This window comes from Brienomyrus brachyistius, chromosome 12 (genome assembly GCF_023856365.1).
Source record: "Brienomyrus brachyistius isolate T26 chromosome 12, BBRACH_0.4, whole genome shotgun sequence".
NCBI lineage: Eukaryota > Metazoa > Chordata > Actinopteri > Osteoglossiformes > Mormyridae > Brienomyrus > Brienomyrus brachyistius.
The window spans coordinates 26,609,928-26,626,919 of NC_064544.1; the positions used below are offsets into that span (position 1 = coordinate 26,609,928).

The following is a 16,992-nucleotide window of genomic DNA, read 5'->3' on the forward strand; positions in this document are numbered from 1 at the left end:
CGTGGGGTTTCCTCTGGGTACTCCGGTTTCCCCCCACAGTCCAAAAACATGCTGAGGCTAATTGGAGTTTCTAACTTGCCCGTAGGTGTGCATGTGTGAGTGAATGGTGTGTGAGTGTGCCCTGCGATGGGCTGGCCCCCCATCCAGGGTTGTTCCCTGCCTCGTGCCCACTGCTTCCGGGATGGGCTCCGGACCCCCCGCGACCCAGTAGGATAAGTGGTTTGGAAAATGGATGGATGTCTTTATTATTCAAATGTATTCAATGCTCACAGTGCTAGTGGAAAGAGTAAGTGAATCCTTAGGTTTAATAACTGGTTGACCCTCCTTTGGCAGCAATGACCTCAACCAGGCGCTTCCTGTAACTGCAGGTCAGACCTGCACATCATGTGGGGGGAATATTAGCCCATTCTTCCCTGCAGAACAGCCTTAACTCCTCCATATTCTTTGGTTGTCTGCAAGTCATTCCACAGCATCTCAATAGGACTGAGATCTGGGCTCTGACTGAGCCACTCCAAAGGCGGATTTTGTTCTTCTGAAACCATTATGCTGTGGATTTGCTGTGATGTTTGGGGTCATTGTCCTGTTGCATCACCCAGCCTCTTCTGAGCTTAAGTTGATGGACAGACAGCCTCACAGTATCCTGGAGAATTGGTTGATAAACTTAGGATTTCATTTTCCCCTCAGTGATGCCCAGCTGTCCAGGCCCTGACACAGCAAAGCAGGCCCAAATCATGATGTTCCCTCCATCATACGTTAGTGTAGAGTTTTCATGTTGATATGCAGGTGCCCTTTTTATACCAAATGAAGTTCTGCTTGTTCTTCCCAAATGATAAAATTTTGGTTTCATCACTCCACAAAACATTTTCCCAGTACCGCTGTGGACTGTCCAAGTGTTCCTTCGCAAACTTCAGATATGCAGAAATGTTCTCTTTGACAGCAGTGGCTTCCTCCTTGGTGTCCTGCCATGGGCTCCTTTCTTGTTCTGTTCTGCTTAATGTTGATTCATGAACAGAGATGTTAGCCAGTTCTACTGACGTCCTCAAGTCACTCTAGGGTTCTTCATTACCTCATTGATGACTTTGCGTTGTGCTCTTGGGGTCGTCTTGGTGGGGCACCCACTTCTAGGCAGAGTAGCCACAATACCAAATTTTCTCCATTTATAGTCAACCTGCCTATCAGTAGACTGATGAAAATCTAAAATACCTGAGATGACTTTGTAACCCTTTCCAGCCTTATGTAAAGTAATAATTCTTGATCGTAGCTCTTAAGAGAACATAGAGCTCTTTTGTGTGATGCATGATTCCCATCTGGATATGCTTCTTGTCAAAACCTCAAACTCAGACTTTTCACTGTTTTTATCAATCACAGTAATTCTAGGCCACACCTCTGAACTCATGTCATTAAATGGACTCCAGGTTTGCTAAATTCTGACTGCAATGAGCTTTTTAAGAGGTTATTAGCTTAGGGTTCACTTAATTTTTCCGATCTTCAGTTTCACAGTTTGAATGACTTTTTCAATATGAACAAAAATTCTCTGAAAATCTGTGCATCTTTAGTTATAAGAGACTGTTTGTTCATTATTGTGACATGAAGATACAACCATGTTTTATATGGGAATTAGACATAAATACAGAAAATTCCAACGGGTTTGCAAACTTTTTACTTTGACTTTATCTGGAGACACACAGAACAAGTTAATAACAAAACACTCCATCCTTGGAAGTGCCCTTTTTACATCTTACACAGAATATATTACTGTCTATTTCATATTGATTACATCAAAGTATATGCCTTTATTAGTAGGGTGTAATTCAATAATAACTTAAAACTAGAAATGGTTATATTGCATTATTGTTGACAGCAGCTCGAAAAATATTTCTGATTTATAACGATTTTACAAACACCATTTACCAAATAATTGACAAATGATTAGAGCTCTATTACAGTCAAATGGTTTCCTTACAGTTAAAGGTTTTCCTTACCTTTGTCATTTTCTAAAATCACACTTAGATACAGGAAACTCAATATTAGGTGAAGCAGGAAGAAAATCCCCAGAAGGATTTTCTGAGCAAAATCTGAAAATCAATAAAACACATAAAATAACAGATTAAACAAACATAACATACAACAGGCCCCATTAAACATTATCCCCCTGTTTACTTCTGGCTGTTATATCTTTGAGGGGTGGGAACTTACAGGGGGTGGGCAAAATAATGGATACATCAGTATATTAATCTCAAGGACCTAATAAGGAATTTGGCCCCTTTAATTGCAATAAAATGTTCAGATTGTCCTACAGTGTGGTCATCTAATCCTGTCTTTAGCACAGGCCATTGTCCCACCTTGCCTGAAGGCCTCCAGCATTATCCCTGTTCCAAAAAAGACCAACAGCAGCCTAAACGACTTCCGGCCAGCAGCTCTCACTCCAATTGTTATAAAGTGTTTTTAGAAACTGGTCAGAAATCACATCATTGAAGGACTTCCACCCACATTCGACCCCCATCAGTTTACATACAGGAAACACAGATCGACGGAGGATGCAATAGCCTCAGCCCTCCACATACCCCTGACCCACCTGGAACAGAAGGACAGTTATGCCAGGCTTCTTTTCGTCGACTTTAGCTCGGCATTTAACACGATCATCCCAAATAGACTGGTAACAAAATTAAACAACCTTGGCTTCTCATACTCCACCTGCCTCTGGATTAAGGACTTCCTCAGCGACCCCCCCACAGAGAATCAAAATGGGGCCTCAGCTCTCCACAGCACTCAGCCTCAACACCAGCTCCTCACAGGGATGTGCGCTCAGTCCCCTTTTGTACACTCTCTACACACACGACTGCACCCCCACCCACCACAGTGGTTGGGCTCATCACAGGGGGAGATGAGTCTGAATACAGGAACGAGGAGGAAAAACTCTGCACAGCAGAGACTCCACTTCCCGAGGGTCCTGAAAAACAACGCCCTAACCAAGGAGCTGCTCATCTCGTTTTACAGATGCTGTGGAAAGTCCGCTGACACACTGCATGCCAGTGTGGTTTGCCAGCTTCATGGCTCAAGAAAAGGCAGTGCTCCAGAGGGTCACCAACACAGCGCAGAAGATCATGGGCTGCACTCTCCTCTCCTTGGAGGAGCTGTACGGGTCCCGCTGCCACTGTAAAACCTGCAGCATCCTGAAGGACACATTCCACCCGGCACATCACCTGTTCCAGCTGTTACCCTCAGGAAGGCGAAACAGGTCAATAAAAACCAAAACTAACAGACTGAAAAGCAGCACATATCCTAGGGCTGTTGCAATTATAAATGAACACCGGAAGGGTATTTGCTCTCTCTCACAAACCTGGGCAATACCTTACCAAGTTAAACCTGTGCAATATTTCTAAAAAACTTACAATGTGCAAAAAACTGCTCTGCTATATATAACTTTTTTTGTACATAAGAAAATTATTTGTAATTATTTTATTTATTTACTGCTTGTAATATTATATTATTTTTGCACTGCAAGGGACTGAACACAGTTTTCTTTATACCTTTTTATGATGACAATAAAGCTTCTGATCCTGATTCTGAGAAATATGACCGTGGAATATTGATGGATATTCTAGTGAATTATAATGGAAAGTTTAGCCCTGCTTATACGTTTTGTGTGATATGGAGGAACTGGGCTGGTCTGGTTTGCTGAGGAGCCTGAGTCAGACTGAACCATTAACATCACCTATTACACCCACCTGGGGAATAAGGAAAAACAAACAGTGTGAGAGGAGGCATAAGAGAGGAAAGCGAGTCGGGATGCATGCTAGGCTAACAGCTAACCCCAGCAGACCAGTGATACCGTCAGCTCTACTTTACAACGTCCACTTTAGAAAATAACATAGATGAGCTTCGCTTACACTGACACACACAGTGGTAGATGAAGGACTGCTGTGTGTTTGTATTCACTGAAACCTGAGTCCATGATAACATCCCTGTTGCGGGAATCCAGCTAGCAGGGCTGACGTCTTTCATGGCCGATAGAGATACCGCTAGCTTGTTGTTGGATCCAGTAAAAATTAGTTAGTGGGTAGTGAATGTCCAGTCCCACTATTAATTAAAAATGTCCATGGCACTGACCTGTCAGTCAAAAACTTATTAGCCAATGGGGACGCGTCCATGCGAGAAGTTTCTGTCAGACTTGTAAACAAAAAGTCAGGGAGCGCGAGTGAGGAAGCTGGCAGCGTAAACAAAGGAAAACATTATCAAAAGACCAATCATGTGTTTGCATGTTATGAATTTCACTTTTGAGATGACAATTCTTTTGCTTCAGATATATTTTTCTTCTCGAAGCCTTGTTTTTGCTTGATGTCAAAAAAGTTTTGCTTGATAATATTGGCATAAATCTGATTCCATATGTGTGTGTGTGTTTCAGGTGCATAAGGAGTGACTACCAATTTTTGTTTTGCTAGCATGTATTATTTGCTGTGTAGTCAGTTAGGGAGTTAGAACGTAAGAACATAAGACCATAAGAAATTTACAAACGAGAGGAAGCCATTGGGCCCAACAAGCTCGTTTAGGGAGAACTTAACTAATAGCTCAGAGTTGTTAAAATCTTATCTAGCTCTGATTTAAAGGAACCCAGGGTTTTACCTTGTGCTACACTAACAGGAAGACTATTCCATACTCTAACTACACGCTGTGTAAAGAAATGCTTCCTCAAATTCATTTTAAAATGTTCTCCCATTAATTTTCACCTATGGTCATGAGTTCTAGTATTTAAACTAATATTGAAGTAGCCATTTGGCTGAACAGCATTAGGTGTAGAGTTTGTCGTTTGGTTTCTCTTATCTTGACACTTAGGTAAGTTTAGCTGTGGGTTGCGTTCAGCAGCTGTGCTTTGTTTGTTATTATAGCTGTGGTCACTCATGAGATCTTTTGAACTGGGTTTATTTATTCTTTCTCCATCTTGTGCCAATAAAATATACAAAAAAACAGGACAATACCCCTTTGTCTACTTGTGTTCCCTTGTTCGTCACACCCTCTCTTTCCTTAACTCTACTTCCCCTTTCACTTTCATTCTGTTATGTCCAAACCCTAGACTGGGGCTCGTAACACCAAGGATGACTGCAGAAGTTCACACATTTCTGAAAACCCGGAATGCAGCCTTCAGATCCAGGGACCAGGTTGCTCTCCACTCAGTGAGGGCTGATCTATCACAAGGATCAAAATGGCTAAATGGGCCTATGCTGGAAAAATCAATGGCTACTTCATGACCACCAGAGACAGCAGGCAGTTGCGGCAGGGAATCCAGGCCATAATCGATTATAAAACCCGACTGCAGATTGATGACAGTGACACTAGACTTCCTGACCAAGGCCAAGGCAGGGAGAGACTGAGACAAGACCTGAAACAGACTAATGATTGAGTCTAAATAACATGATACACTATAAAATGTGAAGCATTGGCGACATTTTGGGACTAGGCAATATGGCCTAAAATTTGTGTCACAGTATAATTTGAACCATGGATGTTCAATATAACATGCTTCTATAAAAATATAACATTTTGTCAAATAAGGCGCACCTCACAGTACTGTGTTAACAAACATATGAATATTAAGCCTTTGTGATAAATATTGATGCTTTACGATGAGTGGTCTTGACTGGTTTTGAAATAAAACATCAAGTCTTTTATGTCCAAGACCAAGACAAGAATGAGTCAAAATATAGTCGATTCTAAGATGAGACCAAGACTGCAAAAAATGGTCTCCAGACCAGGACCAGTTTCAAATACTTCAACACTACCTTAAGCCAGGCCACAGTTCCCAAGTGCTTCAAAACCAGTACAGTCAATCCAGTAGCAAAAAGAACAGCTGCAACCTGCTTGAACAACTACAATCCTGTTACACTGACGGTGATTGTAATGAAATACTTAGAAGGAGTCAGTGAAAGTCACACGATAGCAAACCTTCCCATTTTGTTGGATCCACACCAGTTTGATCATCCTAACCAGTCTATAAAGGAGGCTGTATCTTCCATACTCCATATAGTTGCTGTGTCACTTGGACAATACAAATCCTTGTCCGAATGCTGTACACAGACTTTAGCTCTGCAGAACCATAATTCCACACAGGCTGGATAAAACATATTCCCTGCCTGGTCTCAGCACCTTCACCTGTTGCTGAATCATGGATTTCCGGAACTTCAGGCTCCATCATGGTAAATACAGGGACCCCCCAGGGATATTTACTCAGCCCACTGCTCCTCACGTTGCTAACTCATGACTGCTCTGCTAAATTTACCAAGAACCAGATCATCAAGTTTGCTGACAGTACGACTGCTGTGGGACTTATCAGTAACAATGATGAGACAGCATACAGACAGGAGGTCAACAATCTAGCAAGCTGCTGCAAAGATAACAACCTAGCCCTCAACATCAACAAAAGCAGGGAGATGATTGTGGATTTCAGATAAGATAAGATAAGATAGGACTTTATTGATCCCACAGTGGGGAAATTTGCGTGTTAACGCAGCTCCAGACAGCCAGCAAGAGAGAGTTTACAAGAGTAAAGAATATAAAAAATACAAGTAAGAATACAAAATAAAAATAATATAAAAAGATAGAGCAAATAATAATAATAATAATAATAAATAATAATGCCTATGTGCACCCATACACCATATGGAATATGGGTAGTGGGTTTTGGAAAGTGCAAGTAGTAATAAATATCAACTGTTTAACTACTATATATACAATTCCTACTGAGGTAGTGCTGGGTATTGGCATGTACATATATACACCCGGTCTATGCACCTACATCCATACATACATACATCCATACATTATATACAGATATGCCTCTACATATACATAAACTGTAGATGCATACCATAAACATACACATATACATGCACATGCCCATACCTCTACAAGGTGCGTTTTGTATGAAGTGGTAGGTAATGGTGACCTTAGAGGTAGTTTCTGGTGACTCATGACATCATTGTGTTATAGAGTCTAACTGCTGTCGGGATGAATGATCTGCGAAAGCGCTCCTTCCTGCAGCGAGGGTGCAGAGTGACTGAGGCTCTTCAGGACTCCCATTAGCCAAACACCACTCAGCATTAGTGGCTTCACAGTGTAGACGTGGAGAACATTAAATCCCTGGGAATCTACATCTCTGACAGACTCTCTTGGTCCCTGAATTGTAATAAGATCATCAAATGGGCCCAGCAGAGACTGTGGGTCCTCAGGAAGCAGAAACAGGCAAAGCTCCCCCTGACATTCTCACCACCTTCTACAGAGGTACGGTCCAGAGTGTTCTAACATACTGCATCTCCAGCTGGCATTCCAGATTACACAGAGACAGGCATCAAAGGGTTACAGGGGCGAAGAGGATTATTGGAGTGTCTCTGCCCTCTGACCAGCATCTGATCCAGGGGAGATGCCTTCAAAGGCTACACAGCATTGAGAACGACCCATCCCACCCTCTCAGCAGTTTCTGTGTATCCCTGTAAATAAAGCAGGAGGTGCTGTAGCATCGGAACCGGAACCACTAGGCTCTGCAACTGCTTTATTCTGCAGACAATAAGACAGTTGAATACAGCACGTTAATCATATCAGTACCGGTACATTATGTGTAATGAGAACTGGTTCACTCTACACTACTACCTGTTTGCACATCTGCACTATTTTACCGGGCACAAGTCACATTACTATCACTGAGTTCCTGCTTTTATGTTGTTAAGTGTTTTATAATGTCACACATGACCATAGAGAAACACTTTTGATTTTGCCATATATTTAATAATGTGTGGTTGAAATGACAATAGAGCTGGATCTGAATCTGAATGTAAGAAAAGGGTGACAGATGATGCATCAGACCATGTTTCTCTTTCCCATTGTTCAGGGCTCCATGTTCTGAGCTCCTTACACCAGGTTATGTGTCTCTGTTCACTGGCCTTGGATAGAACCTGTTTCTGAATGGTAGCCCTGCCATAAATCCCAGTTTGTGAAGTTCATGATTTACAGGTTTTATTGGGACTTCAGTCCTGTGGACATCTACCTATTCGGAACTATGATTATAGGTATTATGCTGTTTGGATTAGGCATTGCCCTGGTTTATCAAAATTGAAGAAGACCGTGACAGCCTCTCAAAGCCCCACTAGGCTGGCCGGAATGATTGATGGAGTGGGTAGAGCTGTTAGCACTCAGACTGTGAAACGGGATAACATCATGGAGAAGCTCACAGCTTTGCAAAACATTGGATGGAGTGGGCAGAGCTGTTAGCACTCAGACTGTGAAACTGGATAACATCATGGAGAAGCTCACAGCTTTGCAAAACTTATTGGATGGCGGAGACCAGCGTGGACATTAGAGGAGCTGGAAATTACAGCTTCTCGCACGGAAACCCAAACAACCTTATTCTATCAAGCTCCTGGCTCCCCTCAATCAGCACTGGCCTTGGCCAAGGCTGCTGCTGAACAAAAAGCTCCCCCGGAAGAACAGGCAGTGAGACTCTCTTGCATTCCTCTCCCCCAATCCCAAGGACTTGCACCCTCCCCCCATCCAACGCCTTCGCCGCTTCATACCCCCAGCATGAACAGGCTGATCTGTTGACCAGCGCCTCCATGGCTGCAGGACCGGATGGCTGTTTGTCCATGCTGGACTACCTCCACCTCCCCATTCCCTCGCCCGTTGCGAGTCGTGTCTTTTCATGTTGTATGATGTAGTGATCATGTGCTTATGTTGCTGAGGTGTTTTCTCCTCCTCTCTCCTCATGTCATCCTGTTTCTCTTCTTCTCTCCTCCCCTGTCTCCCGGCCGGTCTACCCCCTACTGTGATGTTGTATATGTAAGGTCGGGCGATGGCCTGCTTTTCGCTGGTACTTGTGACTAGTGACATGGTATATTGCAACAGCAATAAAGGGTTTGAATCAAATCAAATCAAATCAAATCAAATTTCCCAGGTTTTGTGATGTTTACCAGCCACCCTGTCTGTCTGTCCCTGTCTGTGAGCTCTGACTTTTGACCACTGTTCCTCTTTGCTGATTCACTATGTCTATGTTTAGTTATGATTTTTCAGACTGTCTTGTTGTGTTAATTTTGCTGTTTTTATTCCTGATGCACCGGCTAATTCTGTTATTATCTGCTATCATCTACAGCCCTGGTGATTATTGCACATGCACCATTTAATCGTAATGTGACATCATGCAGCCCTAGATCTTTGCTAGGATTCACTCAGGGAGCCCAGCTCTGTGACCCCATGAAGGTATGGTGTATAATGTTATGTGGTTTATCATCCAGAGCTGTACTTTCTAGGATGTAGCAGAGTGACTGAGGCTCTGGTCTTTGTCAGGGTCACTCAGGAAGCCCAGCTCTGTGACCCCATGAAGGTATGGTGTATAATGTTATGTGGTTTATCATCCACAGCTGTACTATCCCACCATTTTATATAGAATCTGACTGGAACACTAACAATTAGCAATGGAATGCTGACAGTAGGACAGCTTATAGGACAATTATGAGGAGATGAGGCCAGGAGGCACCAGGATAATGAGGAGAAAGGCTGATGTGAGGCTGTAAGGTGTCACGGACTCAGGAGTTTCTATCATGGGGGTAAGGCATGGTGCAGGCAGAATAAGCAGTGGGCGATCCACTGGCAGCTCGACAGGAACACAGGGGCTTATTAACAGAATCAGAAAACACTGGAAACACTACAAAACAGACCATCAGATGTCATAACTAAAAAGGGGCATGAAGTAAACTGACAGAACAAAAGGATCTATGAAGGGGAACTGGATACACTGAGAACAGGCAGGGAATCAAAAATAGCAAACAGTAAATCAGGGAAGCACAGTGAACAAGAACATCATCATCAGAAATAACACCAATAACAAATGACTCCACGCAGAAGAGAGCAGGATCAGGAACCTGTATACAGAGGCTAAGAAGAATAACACAGGACAGGTGAGAACAATTAACAAGGGCTGGCAAAACAGGTTATAGGTTAAACTAATAATTAAATCAAGGAACTCAGAAACTAACAGGGAAACTTAGAAACAGAATATACCGAAGACAAGTAACACATACTCACAAACACAGGAACCTAGCAAAACCCAAAACAAAAAACGCAAACCACAAAACTCAGGAAGCTGAAAAATTAATACAAAAGGAAACAAAATCTACTAAAGACAAACAGAGGCAGTTGGATTCAAACACAAGACAACAGGGCTTACAGATAACCACATGCTCAAGTCATTGAGCCATGGGGCAGTGCAGGGACACACTAAAGACTTTAACAACAAGGAGGACAGGATGGACAGCGACATCTGCTGGCCAAATGGGGAGGAGACAGGAAAGACTGTGACAGATGGGTGCAGACATTGACAGTAAGGCAGCTGAGGAGAGAGAAAGCAGGAGAGGCGACACTTAGGAGAGGCTGCAGTCTCAGCCACATGGGGAAGATCTTGCTGAATAAATAAAGGGCTGATTATAGCTCATCAGGGAGCCTCCAAAGAACCAGGAATAAGCAGCAAAATACCAGGGAGACATTCATGGTGATAAACTGTAATTAAGTATCTTCATGGTCATAGATAAGAAGGTTCTAAGGGAGACATTCATGGTGATAAACTGTAATAATGTATCTTCATGGTCATAGATAAGAAGGTTCTAAGGGAGACATTCATGGTGATAAACTGTAATAATGTATCTTCATGGTCATAGATAAGAAGGTTCTAAGGGAGACATTCATGGTGATAAACTGTAATAATGTATCTTCATGGTCATAGATAAGAAGGTTCTAAGGGAGACATTCATGGTGATAAACTGTAATAATGTATCTTCATGGTCATAGATAAGAAGGTTCTAAGGGAGACATTCATGGTGATAAACTGTAATAATATATCTTCATGGTCATAGATGAGAAGGTTCTAAGGGAGACATTCATGGTGATAAACTGTAATAATGTATCTTCATGGTCATAGATAAGAAGGTTCTAAGGGAGACATTCATGGTGATAAACTGTAATAATGTATCTTCATGGTCATAGATAAGAAGGTTCTAAGGGAGACATTCATGGTGATAAACTGTAATAATGTATCATCATGGTCATAGATAAGAAGGTTCTAAGGGAGACATTCATGGTGATAAACTGTAATAATGTATCTTCATGGTCATAGATAAGAAGGTTCTAAGGGAGACATTCATGGTGATAAACTGTAATAATGTATCTTCATGGTCATAGATAAGAAGGTTCTAAGGGTGTGAAGTGTTTTTATGTACAATGTAGGTTCGTTTGTATACTTTTGAGAATAGGGAAAATAGAAAATAAGGAAAATACTTAATTTTTGCTAAAAAATAACCATTAAATGAATATTTCAATAAGCATAATCATTATGCAACGTGCTACAATTTCAAAATACATATAAACAGGGGAGTGTTAAATTTTGAGAACTACATGGATTTTAATTGTACTATGATGACTCATTTTAAAGGGTGACTCATGTAAATTATCAGTGACAAACAGGCTGAATATGGTTCAGTACAAAGTTTCATACTTACAGTAAAATCCCTCCAAGCGCTTTTTTTCACGATACAATAAATAACGCTTGATAATGATGCAGGCACAGATTCCCAAAGCAGCTACTGCCGTCGGAATTGAATATTCTGAAAAGAGAAAGATCACATTAGTCTGAGGTGTATAATTATCCACACTAGTGGGTTTTCATATCATTATTATGGATATAAAATGTAACATCATGACTGTCTATGCTTAATAAATCATAAAAGGTTTTCTTCATTTAAACGATCGCTGTCTTTCCTTCGGCTCCCTTTATAAAGGCATAATTCACACATTCCCAGTCACATGACACCAGGGTTGGGTTGTACTGGAATACAGGTACCTGTGTTACATATTCAGAATACAAAAATGTGTTTGCTGTGTTCAGCTCATGTTATCTTTATGAAACAGTATTTGAGAATACAGACACTGTATGAGATTTAAGAGAAACTGTATTGATCCCAAGGGGAAATTCTTCTGCAAATAGCAGCAAGAGTGAAGAACACAGACAGAGATACATACAGTCCCAAACAGACAAAGTGGAAAGACAGTACAGAATGAAAACAAGGGAACCTGGAACCAAGGAATTAAAAAGTACACAATACAAAAATAAAATATCCTGAAAAACAGGATACTGGAATATTAAGAAAATGAGTAAATATTATTATTTAATATTAATACACTAATGAACCAAAACATTATGACTCCCCCCACGTGATGTGAATGATGTTGAGTTTCTGGTGAAAACAGCATGTCAAGGTCTGGGATATGTTACACAGCATTTGATACTTTCACTTGACATGTTGAATGCAGAATAAATGGGCAGCAATAAAGATCTGAGTGACTTTGACAAGAACCGAATCTTTATGGTCAGACGACTGGGTCAGAGCATCTCCGATACAGCAAGGCTTGTGGGGAGCTGACAGCCAGCCGTGGTGAGAAGCTACTGAGAGTCTGAGGAGGGAAAAACCACGACCTGCTGACAGGGTGTTGGGCGGCCATGACTGATCGATGTGAGATGTGAGTGAAGGTGATCCTGTCTGGGACAAACCAGCAGAGGGGTGACTGTGACACAAATGGCAGATAATTATAATGACGGTCACAGGAGTAACGTGTCACGACACACAGGGTGTCGAACCCTGCTGTACCTGGGGAGGACATGGTCAGGATGGTAACTCTGTCTACCGCCCCCCCCCCTCGATTCAACCCCCTCAGTGCCGCTGAAAACCCCCAGGTGCTTAGGAAGGTCAGGCTGGGAAGCGTCCCACACTCTGTGTGAGCTGACAGTGCAGCTCACTGGGGGCTGGGGGGGGGCGTCACTGGTGGAAAAGGCCCTGCAGCTGGTCATGTGGCAAGACGATGTTATTCTGAATATCTGGTCCATGTTCATCCAGAGCAAATGCGCCCTCTGCAGGCAGCCCTGGGGCAGGCGTTGGAGAGAGAGATTGTGTGGGGATTGTGTGGTCTGCCCCCCCCCCCAGAGATTATGCACTTGCTGCACGAGCCGTGTGCGGTGACAGCTCAGAGCTGGGGGGCCCCGCGTGGGTGACCGAAGCGGCTGAGCTGTTATAAGCCACGTGGCTCTAGGCCAGACGCCTCCATATCGGGGCCCCAGTCTGCTGGGGGTGTGACCAGCCTGGCCACCTGGTCAGGGAATGACCCATGCAGGGCCGAGCGCAGGGAAACAGTGCAGGGTCCGTGTAGAGGGGACTGTATGCAGCCCTAACACACTCATCCCATCACCACCTGCTGCAGGAGGGGCCCAGCAACACAGAGGGGGGAGTCTGACCCCGTTCCCCCCAGAAGCTTATGATGACGCCCCCCGGTGGCAAAGGTGGGTCACACCTGTGCTTGGGACTTTTGCCATGTCCCTGTCACAGTGGAGGGAGTCCCCTACTCCGCCATAGTGGACATGGGGGGGCACCGTCACACAGCTGAGGCCTGATATGGGGCAGCCTGGACTCAGCTGAAGCCGACCCCTGTGCACATGGTGACCGGTGAGGTGACCCCCCATGAGAGGGAGGGGGATGCTGTCTGTGGCTCTCAGGGGCAAGACGGTGCATCACCCAGTGTGGGTGGCAGCAGTGCAGGACCCCTGCATCCTGGGTTAGACTCCCTCAGGGCTACAGGCTGCTGGTTAGACCTAGAGTGCGAGACTCTGAGCTTCCGGGGGGGGGGGGGGGGGGGCTACCATCACCCTGGCACCTGTGGTCACTAAATTGTTTACGGCTGGATTTGCGTTTGTCCTGAGCTACCCAGCTCATCTCTGCATCACCCTAAACGATGACATTCATCACTTCGACACCCGAGCAGCAGCAGAACCATTATACCAGCAGATAAGGGAGAACTCTGTGCTCAGAGCTCACAGTGACGATGGCTAAACGAGGATACGGCTCAAAAAATTGGCATGTGATATTTAAAAAGCTTTGGGTTTAATGTTATACTTTTGTATGGCTTTGGAGGGCAGAATAACTGTTGATGGTGACTTATGATCTGACTCCCTCCTAAGACTGGATGCTTTGGGATTTCAAATACACAGCAACGACAGACCACCTATCATATAATATGCTGGTTGGTTTGGCCTCTCGAAACTTAATGGTGAATTTTATGTTTAATTGTCGTAAATTGATTAGGTAAACTTAAATATAGTTTAAACTAAATTCACATGATAGTTGCACTTGTTTACAGTGAATGTGGTTAATTATATAATCAGGAGGTGTCCTGCAGCCTCTTATTGTAACACTGCATTGTTCATTGGGAGTGCGATTGTGTCAGGGACCTGCCGCTCGCTCCTAATGAAGGACGACCATAGGATTTGGACTCACTAGCAGATTGTTCTGATGCTGCTGAGCTTGTTCTCTTTAAGTTTCTGTTTTTGGAGAGGAACATGGGGGGGGGTACACATTGGTCACCTTTTTTGAATACAAATGTTATAAGTATTTATTGTTGGCTGAAGTGAAGCTGGTCTCACACCCTAGACATGATGTATCTTATTCAATGGTATGTATATCAGAATCAATGACTGAGCCAAATGCTGACTGTGGGATGGAAAAGCTGCATATCAAACTTATTTCATGGACTGTGAGGGGTTTGAATGGTCCTATTAAGAGGGAGAAAGTCTTCCAGCATATTAAGCTCCGCAGGTCTGACATTGTTTTCCCCCGGGAATCTCACCTTAAATTAGTTGATCATTCAAGGCATAAGCGGCCATGGGTGGGACACGTATTCCATTCATCATTTAACTCTACGGCTGGGGGAAGCTGTTTGATCTCTAAAAAGCTTCAGTTTATACCAGAAATAAATGTATCTGATCATAACAGGGGCTTCATCATTGGCTCAGGCAGATTCTCTCATATACTGGTTATTCTAGTCTGTCTATATGCCCTCAGTTTTGATGATGAGACGTTTATGATAGACCTTCATCATCAATCCCACATATGGATACTCATCTGTGGGAAATGTGTCCACCAAAAGCCCTGGAAACCTCATTAGGGTACATGGCAGTATGGACTCCATGAAACACCAGGACACTTTCAATCAAAATCTGGCTTCTTCTGCCAGGAAACTAAAACTGGCAGAAGAGAGGGCCTGGGACCCTGGATGATCTGGGGAGATTCTGTAAAGAGGAATGGTCTCAGATGCCCTGCTCTGTATTCTCCGACCTTATAGAATGTTATAGGAGGCTCGGTGCTGTTATACTGGCAAAGGGAGGCTGTGCAAAGTATTAAATGCTGGGCTGCCAATAATCATGGCACATGTGTTTTCTTTTTTTATAATTATTTCTTGATGAAGGATTTGTTTTTCTTAGTTTTTCTTTGAATATATTTATTTCAATAAAAGGTTGTTTTCTCATTTCTTCAGTGTGAGATGAAGCTACTTCAGCAAAATGTGTTTTTTTTTCTAACTATTTTTACAAATCTTTACCAGGGCTGCCAATAATTGTGAAGGGCACTGTATGTCCAATCTATGTACTATTTTCAGCTATTAATAGGCTCCTCCACCTTTCATAACCTACAGCAGAAGAGGCATCTGCTGATAAATGTGGCCATTCGCACTGTTCTTTAAAGCTAAAATGACCAATATTATAGCCTCTATAGCAGCAGCTTATGGTCCCTGCAGCTCTGATAGCGGAGCCCCTGTCTGGATGGATCCTTTTAATGAGACTGACATGGAATGATTGGAAAGAGTCACTCAGCTGAAACCATCCACATGTCATACTGGCCCAATTCCTACTCTATCATTTAGGCAAACTTTTATGTTGTTTTCTGAATGGATTTTACATTGTAAATACATCACTTTTAACAGGCACTTTTTCAGATTCCTTCAAATGTGTTGTAGTTAAATCACTCCTTAAATACACTGCAGTAGATTATATGGTCCTTAGTAATTTTAGGCCTATTTCAAATCTTCCTTTTATGTGTAAAATTTTAGAAAAGGTTGTGTATCTCCAGATAATGGAATTTATTTACAGAAACAAGATATTTGAAACATTTCAATCAGGTTTTAGATCCCATCACAGTACTGAGTGCTTTATAAAAGGTAGTAAACGATCTTAGGCTCTACACAGACTCAAATAGTCTTTCAATCCTAACTGCATTAGACATGAGTGCTGCGTTTGACACAATTGATCATACCATCCTTTTACACCAGCTTAGGTCGATTGGACTCACTGGCTCCGTCTTAAACTGGTTCAAAACATATATAGTAGGAAGAAGTTTTCTGGTCAACTAGGCTACTTTTTATCAGCACCAGTTATGGATGACAGTGGAATTGCACAGTGTGGTATCCTTGATCCCCTGCTCTTCTCTCTATATGCTACCTCTCAGTGACATCGTTAGGAAATACGCTGTCATTCTCCACTGTTACAACGATGATTCGCAGTTAGCCGGAAAACCCGATGCTACTGATTTAATGAACAATTTCTGTGCATGTGAATCAGCTATAAATGAGTGGATGTGAAATATTTTCTTTTAAATCAATGAAGAGAAAAGAGAGGTGATTATTATGGTCCCCAGGGAATGAGAGAGAAGCTAAAATCAAAGCTTGGTAGCTTAGTGACTCAGACTAAATCACATGTATGAAATCTTGGTGTAATTGTGGGTTGTGATTTGAATTTTAAAGTCAGATTCAATATGTGACCAAGACAGCTTTTTTCCACATGAGGAACTTGGCTAAAGTCAGACCTTTTTATCACTGAAAGATGCACGCTTTGGTTACTTCTCGTCCTGATTACTGTAACCCTCTTTTTGCCGGTGTTATGCCAAAAAAGGCATCCCTGCCGTAGAATGCATGCCTGTCTCGGGAGCGCGCACCGCTGAAAACAGTGAAACGAAAGCTCTTTTTTGTAATGCGTAGAAATGATCGTTCCTGTTTACTTAAACTCATAAAACGCACGTTACACATCACATGACGTTGTATTTTGTTAAAATACAGATATATAACACAAAACAAATAAAATAGATC

At 42.7% G+C, this 16,992-nt stretch overlaps 1 protein-coding gene across 1 annotated transcript in view; it reads right to left on the minus strand.

Annotated features, from left to right (window-relative positions):
• The window catches only part of LOC125705353 (uncharacterized), an 88,957-nt gene that overhangs the window by 18,300 nt on the left and 53,665 nt on the right, over positions 1 to 16,992 (minus strand). Inside the window, exons 15-16 of the mRNA XM_048971888.1 lie at positions 11,532 to 11,636; positions 1,983 to 2,075 (exon numbers count right to left, since the gene is read on the minus strand). Coding sequence (XP_048827845.1) covers positions 1,983 to 2,075; positions 11,532 to 11,636 — 198 coding nt within the window. The remainder of the gene's footprint in view (positions 1 to 1,982; positions 2,076 to 11,531; positions 11,637 to 16,992) is intronic.